Genomic DNA, 12,824 nt, shown 5'->3' on the forward strand with positions numbered 1-12,824 from the left:
AACTGAATAACAACTACTGTATTTGTTGGTACACTGACTTCATCTCCTAATATAAACCATCTTTTGTGCTTAAAATTATGCCTATAATGCTTTGTAGTTTTTAAACCAATCAGATATTGTTATTTTAGTGGAAAATACCAGATGGTTTATGGAATAGTTCCTGTCTCTACCAATATCTTTATGACTTTAAATCAACTAAACTTCCTGTGCTCCTGTTTTCTTGTGGGTAATGCAGGGGTAGACTTTTCTGAGTTGTTGGTTTAGAATGTTTAAATCACATAAAAGGATCTAATGGAATCAATGCAGTAAAGTATTTCTGTTTTTGTCAGATTGCTGGTAACTATTCACGTTTGCTAATTGAAAATACAAAGGCAGAAAGGAGACTTTTGTAATGTTTACAAAGAATAAAAAAGAATTCTTCGATTTTATAAAACAGCATATAATCACAATGATCCAAACACATTTTAATTATATCTTTATGCAACAGTTCAGAAGATATTTAGATTGTTATATTGAATTACTTTGCATATTATGTTTTTTCTTTGATGTTGGGATCCATTTGCTTGAGAAAGCTTACAGTTTAGCTGACAGTCAGACTAGCTTTAATTTCTGCCAGTCCAGTTACTGTACTTTCAGGTTTTTCTGCAGCTAAATGTACAGTGTTCTTTTTGGCAGATGATATCAGAATCTAAATGCCCATAAATTCTCAGTTTGTAAACTTAAGTTTTACAAATAAAAAGTCAAAATGGTCAGTTTATAAAATAATGAGTGTCATGAGATTTCTAATAGTCTTTGTTTCTTATGCTTATATTGCATCTCGTGGGTGTATATATACAAGTGATATAGTCAAGTGTAGTTTTTATGCTAGTTAAACACCAGTTCTGCTTTGCAAGTGTTTTTAATATACTTTTGGAATATATACATGAATTTTAATTTGAGACAGTTAATGAGTCCTGCTGAAAGACCACATTTACAAATATTGGTATTTTTGTTATAGAGAGACAGGGTGGAAAGGCAGCTTTGGGAGATTAATGAAGAAGGTGTTCCTGCTGATGCATGATACTTTATGCTCAAGTAAAACTGTGAACATCTTTCCAAAAGAATAAACATTTTCTCCCATCTTTGTGACTTTTTGTTAAGAAAAAACCTAACAAGTACAAATGAAGGAGCAATAGCAAAGCTAGTTATTAATTAAGAAAATAATAGTTTGTACTACTAGTTTTGATGAACTGAATTAACTTCTGAAGTCCTGTGCAGTAGCTAAAAATACTGGTTTGAAAGCTGAGTTAAGTTTCTCACCTGTTATTACCTGTGCTTGTGAGTTTCTTGATTGTAGTTTTATGTAATAATAAAATTATGTTGCTCTTTGTTTTTAAGAAGGTGAACAAAAGGCTTGGTATGTACTTACGAGTCAAGCAGTACATTGACTTCCTTTTGTGTTATTTTTTTCAAAGATGACAATGATGGGGAGGGTAGTCTGGATTTAATGTCCACTAGAGTAGTGTTGTATAGTGTTTTTTGTTTCTGACTCCCAGAGTCTTCAGAACACCTCTATGAAAACAAATCACTTAGTAGCATATGCTTTGAGTTTCTTATTATTTATACTGAAGGCAAAACTTTGTCTAGCATATAAGGCTTTGTAAAATACCTCAAGTAGCTTCAGTGGTATGCAGTTAAACAGATTTAAGCAGTTCTGACTCTGTCATCATTCCCACCAATTCTAACTACTTTTTCTACTACTATCTTCTATTGCTAAACTGTTGACACACTTTCTAAACTGATCTTTTTTCCCTGGTATTTTGTAGTTTGTTCTCCCATATTGCTGTACTCGTAATTTTTCCAGTGTTACTGGGAAGTATTTTGTTTCTTGTCTAGATTAGTACATACACCCAAGGTAGTTAATTCTAATAGTTAAACTCGTGAATTAGTTCAAGATGTTTCAATACAGAGAAATATACAAGACATTTCAGTCCTTCCCCTGCTACAGGCAGTCCTTGGGTAGAGACTGCTCTTCAGTGTACGTTCCTGAAGTTAAGGCAGAGCTTTATTAAACATCATGGTATACAAGAAACTATGTAGTGAAATCCATTGTAAGGTACTTTATGTTTATACTTCTGACTGACAGAGATGAGAATGGTCAGGGAAGGATGACAGTGATGGTTACTTAATAAGTTTAATTGCAACACACATTTCTAAAGCAATGTAGAAACCTATGTGAATCAATATGATCAGTTTGCAGGAAACAGTCGAATGCTTCTGCATTTCATCCAGCTCTTTGTTATTTGAGGTTCTATTTAGAAATGAACCTGTAACAATAGCAAGTTTGTGCTTTGAATAGTGCTCAGTAGGGCCCTTTGTACCTTAATATCAGTATAAAGATACTTCACAGTATTGTTTTACTTTTCCTTCCAGGATAAGATAACTTACAGGTTAAATATTTAATGATGTAATGGAAAGAACCTGTAAAGATGTTAGAAATGAGCACATTTCTTTACCACATAATACCTGAACATGATATTGCTGTGCATAGAAAAGCTTCCATTTATTTTCAGTCTGCCTCAAGCTCACTATTACGGTTTGAATTTTATTCTTGCATGAGAAAGATACTCTCTTTGTATGGGAATAGTTGTATTTCTTGGACTTTAAAGCTGAAACACAAATTTCTTTCATGATAAAGCAAAATGTTTGGTGAAAAACATGATATCTGTGAACTGATGAACTAAGCTAACAAGTGTTACTTTTACAGAACATGATTTCGGATTGAATTGTAGTAGAATTTTTTTCAGACACCAGAAGATTTTGAAAAGATGTTGTGGTACCTAAAGATACTCTGTGACATCAGGATTTTTTGAAAGCTACCTGGATGACCAACACTGAGAGGCAGTGCCTAGTTTCTTGGCACTCTGTAGTGTCCATATGTGTTCAAACACCTGGAGGTCTTGGTCTGAAGGCTTGCTTCCTTCTACTCCATGCTCTCTGCATCAGTTCTCTTCGTTGGTAGGAATTAGGTGTCCAGGTTCTAAATATCTGATGTAGCTGTCTGGTTTTATGTATTTATATGAACAGGAGGAAAATTTCTGCTGGACACATACATTAACAGTGGTGTTTTTCCATTTTTCTACCTACTGAGCAGTCTATTTAGTGGCCTTTAAGGGCTAGTATGAGTTTTACCTAGAATTAATTTCGGCGCAGTGTTTTTTGATATAGCTAAAACTTGATATAAGCGTATGTTTGTGTTCGATACATGACATGTAGAAATCACAAGAGTCTCTACAGAATTTACTCGTACAGATAAACTAGATGTCTTACCAGTGTTTCTCTTTCAGACTGCAAATGGATACATCTTATTTTTTGAAATCCCATCACCAAGAGACAAGTATCTTTATGAGCCAATGTATCCCAAGTAAGTATTTTAAACTTTCGTTGTGTCCCCGCTGTGTGGAAAAATAAGTCCTAAGCATATTTTATGATAAAAGTTATTTCTTTCCAAAGTATGTTTCAAAACTTGGTGAGTATATGAAGCATCATTCCTATGAGTTAGAGTCAGTTCAGAGGAGAAGTTGGTCTAATTGGTTTGCTGTGCGCTGGTAAGATTACTTAGGTCCATCTTACAAACTCTCAAAATCCTAAATAGCAGGATTACAATTGTCTAACTTTATGATTTGAGGTAATCTGTTGAATTCATGATCTATAACAAGCTTTAATAATTCCTTTTGAGTAACTCAGTTGAGTAAGTCATGTTTCTTAGGAACTGTTACTGTATAATTTTTTAATAGATTTGTATCCACCCCTCAGCTTTGTAATAATGTAGAGATTTTTGAAACAAATCGAGAATAAGTTATTAGTATTTTTGGAAAGAATATGAACCATTTTTAATAAGAATATACAAGTATTTTAGCTGCAGTGTGTTACAGTGTCATTATCATCTTATTTTCCTTACTGTGAATGACAATACATTTTATGTGTTAAAATATGACTGTATGTTGGGTGTGTTTCTGGTTAACTCAGTTGACTTCTAATAGGATTTGGTAAAATTGGAAAATATTTAGGACAAATTAAAACCTCAAGCTGTGTATTTTATGTGTGTTTGTGTGTTTAGATAGACAGAACCTGTAGGCATTGATTGGATCCAATTTGTCCAAACAAATAATAGAACACTCTTGATTTCTTATTGGCTAGAAACTCCTTTTTTTGATATATCTATAACTTCGTCATTATGATAATGCTAAGCAACTTAAAGTTTTTTTCATTATTCATAAAACAAGTTAAAGTTGATCAGTAGTTGTCTCCAAGTGGAGATCTGTGAGGAGTATTGGATAGTGTATGGTGTCATGTTAGAGGAAAACACTTCGGTGGTGTTTTTTGTTTTTTTTTTAAACCATAACTGCTAAATCATGAGCATTTAAAAAAAAATAATCAGGCCTTCACAAGCATTTAAATTTTAAATCCCTATTCCTTTACAAGGGCTTATAGGAAGAAATGAGTTGGCAGGTAGTATGTTATTTCAAAATTAATTCTTGCTTAATTGAGTGGAAAATTTTGTGTGTGTTACTACTATAATGCATCTTTTGGCCTCTGAAATAGCCCTCAAAGCTCTGGAATTAAATGGAATTTACTATTGCAACTTACTTGTCTATTTTTCAAAAACTTAAGACTAATGTAGGCAAGTTATTGTTTGCCTTTTGTGAGACCTGAGTAGCATTTTTCAAACTGGCTTTTCACATCTGACTTAACTGTTACCAGAAAAAAAAAAAAGAAACAGGTAACCTGTTGAAATAAATAAAGGGTTAATATCTCTTCAGATGCATGTAATGCAAAAGATTAAACAATAGTTTATGGTATGTTGTTCTATTTGGAAAGTTGGGTGGTTTTTTTAATTGCCAAAATCTTAAAATATGTGAAAATAGGTAGAAAATATGCAGTAAGAGTTAAAAAAGAAGCTTTGCAAAATTTGTTTAGACATGCCACATATAGGAGGATGTGAAAATACCTGTGAAGCAGTCGATGACTAACTGGTCTAACTTTTATATAAAACATCGGTAATTGGTTTGTATTGTTGACCTAAAAGTGTGTGTTTTTATCAAAAAGTCTTTCCATTAGCTGTGTGTTGAATGGTCAAGATTTTAAGATATATTTGTATACCCCAGAAGTGGTATAATGCTGACTCTGTGGGTGCATAAGACAAGGTGTTTGTTCCTAGAGTGTTTATGCACAATCTCCTAAGACTAATGCATGTGCTTAACTTTAAGAAGATGAATGATCTCACTGAATTTACTGGGATTACTAGTCTATCTATATTTAGCCCTCAATTTTGAAAGCCTACATAAAATTACTACTGTTCTGGTTATATTAGATCAAAAGAAAGATATAAGCATTTTTGTGTGAATTATGCCTGCTGTGATCAATGTCAAATTTTTCTGTAAGCTATTAAAATGGGATGAGCCAGCAATGTATGCTCACAGCCCAGAAAGCCAACTGTGTCCTGGGCTGGATCAAAAGAAGTGTGGCCAGCAGGTGGAAGGAGGCAATTCTGCCTCTCTACTCTGCTCTCATGAGACCCCTATCTGGAGTACTGCGTCCAGCTCTTCAGTCCTCAGCACAGGAAGGACATGGACCTGTTGGAGCGAGTCTGGAGGGGAGCCACAAAGATGATCAGAGGGGCTGGAGCACGTCTCCTATGAAGACAGGCTGAGAGAGAGCGGTGGCTGTTCAGCCTGGAGAAGAGAAGGCTCTGGAGAGACTTTACAGCAGCCTTCCAGTACCTAAGGGGGTCTACAGAAGAGATGGGGAGGAACTCTGGATCAGGGAATGTAGTGATAGGGTAATGGTTTCAAACTGAAAGATGGCAGATTTAGGTTAGATCTTAGGAAGAAATTCTTCACTATGAGGGTGGTGAAACACTGGAACAGGTTGCCCGGAGAAGCTGTGGATGCCCCATCCCTGGAAGTGTTCAAGGACAGGTTGGATGGGGCTTTGAGCAATCTGGTCTAGTGGAAGGTGTCCACACAAGTGTCTAGTGTCCCTGCCCATGGCAGCGGGATTGGAACTAGATGATCTTTAAGTTGCCTCCCAACTCAAACTGTTCTGTGATTTGATGAACTTTTTTTTTGGTGTAGATACAGTGCGCTGCCTGTAGGCAGTTTCACTAGTCTGGTTTGTAGATGAAATACTGAAAAAAAACCGAAACCAAACAAAAAAAAAAAAAACAATCCAATGTGAACAAACACACAAACTAAACCAAAATCCTAGAACTGAAACTTTTAACTTTCTTCTGGCATTTTCCAAAGACATTATTTCACTGAAATGCTTGAATCTCATTTCTACTGGACTGAACAATCCCAAATTAATTTTGTTAACTCTAAAGCTGCTAAAAATCAGTGAAAGGCCTCATGTGACTTGTCTTGCTTGAAAGGGGACATCTTATTCTTTTCTCCCACTGTAGCAGTGTGTTCTTGGCTCCTTCCTCTGTGTTGGCAGCAGTGATTATGCAACTATGCCTTAAGTAAAGTCGGCTTGCTGACCTGGTGGGGAAACTAAACCTGCCCATCTCCCTTCTTTATCCCTCCCCCGGAATTCCAGTAGCTTAGCTTGCAAGTTGGCATGTAAAAGGCTGGCATTAGGAAACGGTGCCCTTGAAGTAGCACTGAGTAGCAGCACTGGGAAGTTAAAAAACATGGAGTAACTGCTACACGATGCTTGTATGATAATTCTTGTATGATAGTTCATGATAAAGTAATTGCTTGCAACATTTTAACTCGCGTGCAGATATTAATTGTGACTTGTCCAGCTCTGTCTTACGTGGTTATTTGCCTTCGTTAGGTGAAGTGAATGGGAGGGTGGTTATTCTTGCAGGGAGTATAAAGATGTGAGGCTGTCCTTCTGTTAGTGGTGTGATGGAACAGCTGCTGGAAACAAGTCATTAAAAACAGTGAAATAGATGGAGAACAGCTTCAAATGTACGTCTCCACACTCTGCATGTTTGAGGTAAAGGTTTTTTTTTTGTCTACCACTTCTTTTTGGACACTTCCACAACATGCAGATAGTTAAGAGATATTGTAGAATATCATCAGTTGAGGTTTTGGTTTGGTTTTTTTTAAGCTAGTGAGCTCACTTCTGTCAGTGCTCCTAAAAGTTGAGTCTCATTCAACTTTTTAAAATTATGAATTATTCTTAGTGTTGATGAACTGTCCCTACCTAATAACTTTCCTTGAGCAGAATGAGCCCTATTCTCTAGTATCCTTTCTTTAAATAATAATGGCTAGTTCTAACAGAAACTTAAAATTTCAATGTAGTGACTACAGAAATGAAGGAAAACTCTCTTAATACATTAACTTCAGTTTGAACAGAATTCTTAAGCAGTGCAGGTCAACATAATGAGGTGGTTGTGTACTGAGAGAACCACACCAGTAACGTTCTCAGCTGCACCAAAATCCTGGTGCAAGATTTTCTAGTTTAATTAGTATCCTGAAGTTGAACTTGTGGCTAGGTTTGATCCCATACAAGTGAAAACATTGAGAAAGGTTGAGTTTAATTCTCCTGTCAGCTTACCTCTCATTTAAATGAAATCTGTATATTTTACCATAAGTGTAGAAAGAACATAAGAAAAGTGGGTGATAAGGTATATGATACACAGCCATTTTCTTGACTTCAATTATTTTTTTCCGTCTTCCAGATAGGGATACTGATAGCTGCAGTAAAGTTACAGCTTTATGTGATGTTGGTATTTTTTAAATAACTGCTTTAAGATTTGCTTGATAATGGTATACCTTTGATTTAAGGAAAAGAACTGAAAAAAGTTGCTGAAAATAAAAATCACTCCTCATTCATCCATATGGGAGAGGGATGTTTGTGCAGAAAAAGTACAGTCCTCCCAGTTTATAGCTGTTATTACACAGAGGTTTTTACTATATATGGCTGTTGAGTAATATGATCCAGAAGAACTTGCCTGTATTTGATCTCTTAACAGAACTATCCTAGCATACAGTTATTGTCTAAACTGTAATTACACTTGCAACTGGTTTTTTTGCTGGTACAGCTTGAATGAAATGCCTCAAGGTAAAAAAAACCAAAACAAACCCCAACAAAAAACCAACCAAACAAAAAACCAACAACCAAAACTGCATGGAAAGTGATAGAAACACTTTTGCGGTTTATAACTCAATGAGCATTGCAGTGTATCTAATCACAGCATGGTGGGGTTTTTTAGGGCCAAATCTCTCTCTTTTCTCCCAACCTAATCAACGTAGGTTTAGTAGAGGAGCTAAAGTGTAAGTTGAGGCTAAGCTCTCATCCTGTTTGAATGTGAAAGTCTCTGCTTCCCCTTATCTTTAGCAGTGTTGAATAACCAGATTTTGGAAAGCAAGGCTGAGTGAACTCCCCCTGCTATTGTTTATTTAAAAACAGACAGAATCAGAGTCTAGAAAAATTGATTTCCTGTTTAAAAATGCCCATTTGGCATGACTTCCTCCTTTTCATAGCAACCTCTGTAATGGTCTTTATATTCTGAGATTTAGTGTTTTAATGAAAGTGCTGGAATTCAAGATTATCAGTGTTTGTGGCTGGAGCCCACAAAACCTTTTAAGTTTGCACTATCAATATCTGAGGGCATAGCTCTTAGAAAATTGAGCATATATGAATACTTGAGAATGCTGGCTATTTTATACCTTTAGAGGTTTAATCAGTTTAAAATATGCTTATGTAGATATGGTAAGGGTTAAGGAACTGACCTGTTCATCATTATGCACTTTTAATGTAAAATGTATTATTAGATTAATGTGATAAAGCAAGTGCTCATATTGTAAGCTAAGCACAGCATTCTGTCATGAATTCTGAGTATATTTATATATATAAAAAAAGGAAGCTTTTAAAATATTTTTAAATTTTTGCTGGAGTCAATTGATAGGTTTTTATGTCAAATTATGATATTTAAGGAATGCTATCAATTGAAGTTGTTCTATAGAAGGAAATATTTCTGGCTCCATTGATATTTGACTAGGAATTGCTAGTCTGTTCTTGGAGTGAACAGACATTCATGCTCAATGAAAAGCTTAAGTATCCTGCTTAATTTGTTAGACTAAAAACAGGAAAAAAAGTATTTGTGTGGGGGCCTTTGGGTTTTTTTTGGTTGGTTTCTTTTTGTTATGTGTTTTTGGGTTTTTTTTGTGTTTTTGTTTTGTTTTTTAAATTGAGCCAGAATAGTCTGCAGTTTCGTTCCAGCTCTTAGAGACTTTGCTCCAGTTCAGAGCAGACTTGGAAGAGAATCAGTATTGGCCATTAGCCCACATTCTGGGATACTTTGCTGCAGTGAGCACAAGTACAAAGTCATTACAAGATAAAGCATGAAGAAAATGTATGTACGGAAAGATAATAGAACAGTAAAATAAAATTAATCTCCACCTGTGTGATACACTTAAGAAAAGTGGCAGCGCATACAAGCAAATTTGCAGCTTTGTAAGCTGTGGCAAGGTACAGTAATTATTTTTTTTTTGAGGAGGTCCCAGAGGAATTTGTACAGATACACCTTTGTTTCACAGTGATGTTTAACACCATCACAGTAGAGGCTTCCCTGTACTGAACTGTTAGTTATTTCTATTCAGAGTTTTGGCAAGGAGAGTGACTTAAGATTTGTCACTTGAGGAGGCAGGATGCGGTGACTTAATGCTGAAGATATTTTTGCCTTTAAAAAAGACAAAACCTAAAAAACTTTACATGGCTAATAAACTAAACATGGTAATTGGAGACTCTTTTGCCTCAAATTTCTTCATACCCTCATACTCTTCAAGCCTGCATTGGGGAGAGCATTGGGAGTGCAAGTAATATGAATGTTCTGTAAATCTAGAATAAGACCTCAATGCTGTAGAGTTTTAATTACCTGAAAATGCTTTAAAAATTGAAGTTGTTTTCTAAGCAATATAGGCATGTGAACAAGTTAGCGTTTATATCCTGATTTACAATGCTGTATTGTTGCATATACATCTGCTTACTTACTGTATTTGTGACCTCATCTTTCTGGCACTTTTCAAAGCTTTTTCCTCTTCTATGGAAAGATGGTTTATAGGTGCCATAAATTACCTCATCAGTGGGGATTTTTTTCCTGATTCAGGAGACTTAAGATTAGTATATACAAAGGTTTTGAACTTTAAACTCTGCAAGGTTAACTGATGAGGTGTACAGTTAGTTAACTTACTAAATAATTTTTGTTTGGAATTAAGCTTGTACTAAACTTTATTGGTGTGGTTTTCCCCATAAGTTGTTTTTGGCATTGGTTGGAAAATATATTTTTAAAACTATATTAGTTGTAGAATTTTTATCAACCATTGTGGCACTTGCTAGCCCTTGATGTGGTTCAGGAGGCTTAAAATGTTGACAAGAAACCTTTGCAACTGCAATAATAGTATGGTAAATTATTTAGCTTTTTTGCATGAATAGTTGATTAATATATTAGCTAGTTATTTCTCTTCTCAAACCACAGAAACCTGTTATTTCTCAATTGAGTATACAAAGTTGTACTAAGAATTACTTTTCTAAACCCTTACTCATTCTTTAGAGTTGTTTCCATAGTCTTTCTCTGAATTCTTGTTTGTCCAGCTCTTGCCAATCTGTGTCAATGTAGTTCTGGATCCAGCCAGACATACTCCAGCTGGTGGCTGCCTGCAGTGTGTGTTGGAGAGATGCAGGTTTAGGTGTGAGAAGATGCTAGTTCTGTGGAAATCAAAGCTCACAGTGTAACTTGTTTTACTTGTTTGACAACTGTTTCTAAAAAACATGGTGGGCAGTGAATTGTGAGTGAAGAATCACACATTTAGGGGTGATGATGCAGGCTCATTGAATCGGGTATAAAAAAATCTAATTCCTCAGCTGTACAGACAATTCATTAACTGATGTCTTCACATGAACTGTTTTAAAACAGTTAATAAACATTATGTAATTGTGCTAATGCAACAATGGTTGGTCATTTTTTTTTTTTTCTTTTGTGCCTTCAAGGAGAGCAACTCGGTTCTTGGTGGTGTAAATTCATTTGGAAACATTGTTTGCCCTGTTTTTCTCACATGTATAATGCTCTCAATAGTTGAAACATAAAGGTATTGGGGTTTGTTGTTTTGTTTTGTTTTTTCCCAAAAAGTCCTGCTGAAAAAACTGTTTTAGCAGCAACAATTAAGAACATCATCACCCCAAAATAGTATAAAAATATTTTACCTTGCTTGTATCAGTTATTTGTTCTAAAAATATTTACTGATGAACAAGTCTGGAATCTTTAATATTTCAGTAAAATGTCTCCATTACTTCCCTAACAGCTGTGATTTAACTGTGGCAATGGATGCTACTGGCTTGTTCATTGTTTTTGTGGTTTTTTTTTTAATTAATTCACTGTCTTCCATTAGCCACACTAATTTATTTTTTGAAACATAATATTTGTTGACTGAGAGAGCTCTCTGAACTTTTTCTAAACTATTATCCAGCCATAACAACTACCTCGACTACCGTGATTATCCCCGGACAGTAAGGTGGCAACTTAAACCCTAATTTAATGCTATTTCTACTCTGGAATAGAATTCTCCAGTAATAAGTGGAAAACAGTGAACGTTATTTTGAAAAACTGGAGACTCTCTTAGAACAGACTAAACAAGTTGATGTGTTATACCTTAATTGGAAATAATGAAGAAGTCCATAAGTATATCCTCTCAGATTCTGCAGTAATTAACTTCCTAAATATTTTGTAGTTGCTTCTGCTAGCAGTGACTAAATCTGGTAATGATATTTCTGAATGAGTTTTGTCTATGGATCATGCGGTATCTAACCACTCTTCATGTAGTGGAGGACATAAGAGAAGCAGCGTGCTGCTGGAAGAATTAGCTGCCTGGTGTCCTGATTCCTCCCTGAACCTCCCCCCAGCCCAGATAAGAAACTCCAAAGAAATTCTTCCTCCCAGCTCAGGATAGACTACGTGACTGTGCTTTTGTGAGGTGCTGCCTCATCTTGAATTTAGGATGCTTAAGGTGTTTTTTTGTTTTGTGTTTTTTTGTTTTGTGTTTTTTTGTTTTGTGTTTTTTTGTTTTGTGTTTTTTTGTTTTGTGTTTTTTTGTTTTGTGTTTTTTTGTTTTGTGTTTTTTTGTTTTGTGTTTTTTTGTTTTGTGTTTTTTTGTTTTGTGTTTTTTTGTTTTGTGTTTTTTTGTTTTGTGTTTTTTTGTTTTGTGTTTTTTTGTTTTGTGTTTTTTTGTTTTGTGTTTTTTTGTTTTGTGTTTTTTTGTTTTGTGTTTTTTTGTTTTGTGTTTTTTTGTTTTGTGTTTTTTTGTTTTGTGTTTTTTTGTTTTGTGTTTTTTTGTTTTGTGTTTTTTTGTTTTGTGTTTTTTTGTTTTGTGTTTTTTTGTTTTGTGTTTTTTTGTTTTGTGTTTTTTTGTTTTGTGTTTTTTTGTTTTGTGTTTTTTTGTTTTGTGTTTTTTTGTTTTGTGTTTTTTTGTTTTGTGTTTTTTTGTTTTGTGTTTTTTTGTTTTGTGTTTTTTTGTTTGTTTTCACTGTGAGATACAGTTACATGGGCTTTCAACACCTGAAAGACATTTTGGTACGCTGTATAGTGCTCTGTTTTCTGTGAACAAGCATATAATTGCTGACATGCTAAATAGAGAACAGAGAATGAACCTGGTGATTTAAAAAATACACCTTGATCTTCAACTCAAGATCTGAAACTTCCCCATAGACCTTGTATTCTACCTTTAAAAAAAAAAAAAAGACTGGCATTCCTAATCTTTCCATGCTTGGGGTTTTCTTGGATTGCAGATGTAATTGGAGGTTTTTCTCAGTTCTGAGTGTTAAGAGACTTTACTCAC

At 34.8% G+C, this 12,824-nt stretch overlaps 1 protein-coding gene across 3 annotated transcripts in view; it reads left to right on the forward strand.

Annotated features, from left to right (window-relative positions):
* The window catches only part of RIC1 (RIC1 homolog, RAB6A GEF complex partner 1), a 48,452-nt gene that overhangs the window by 12,609 nt on the left and 23,019 nt on the right, over positions 1 to 12,824 (forward strand). For all 3 annotated transcript variants that reach the window (XM_074166408.1, XM_074166409.1, XM_074166410.1), the window contains exon 3: positions 3,327 to 3,403. In XM_074166408.1, the coding sequence (XP_074022509.1) occupies positions 3,327 to 3,403 (77 nt within the window). The remainder of the gene's footprint in view (positions 1 to 3,326; positions 3,404 to 12,824) is intronic.

The sequence above is a fragment of the Numenius arquata genome, chromosome Z, assembly GCF_964106895.1.
Source record: "Numenius arquata chromosome Z, bNumArq3.hap1.1, whole genome shotgun sequence".
In the NCBI taxonomy this organism is placed as follows: Eukaryota; Metazoa; Chordata; class Aves; order Charadriiformes; family Scolopacidae; genus Numenius; species Numenius arquata.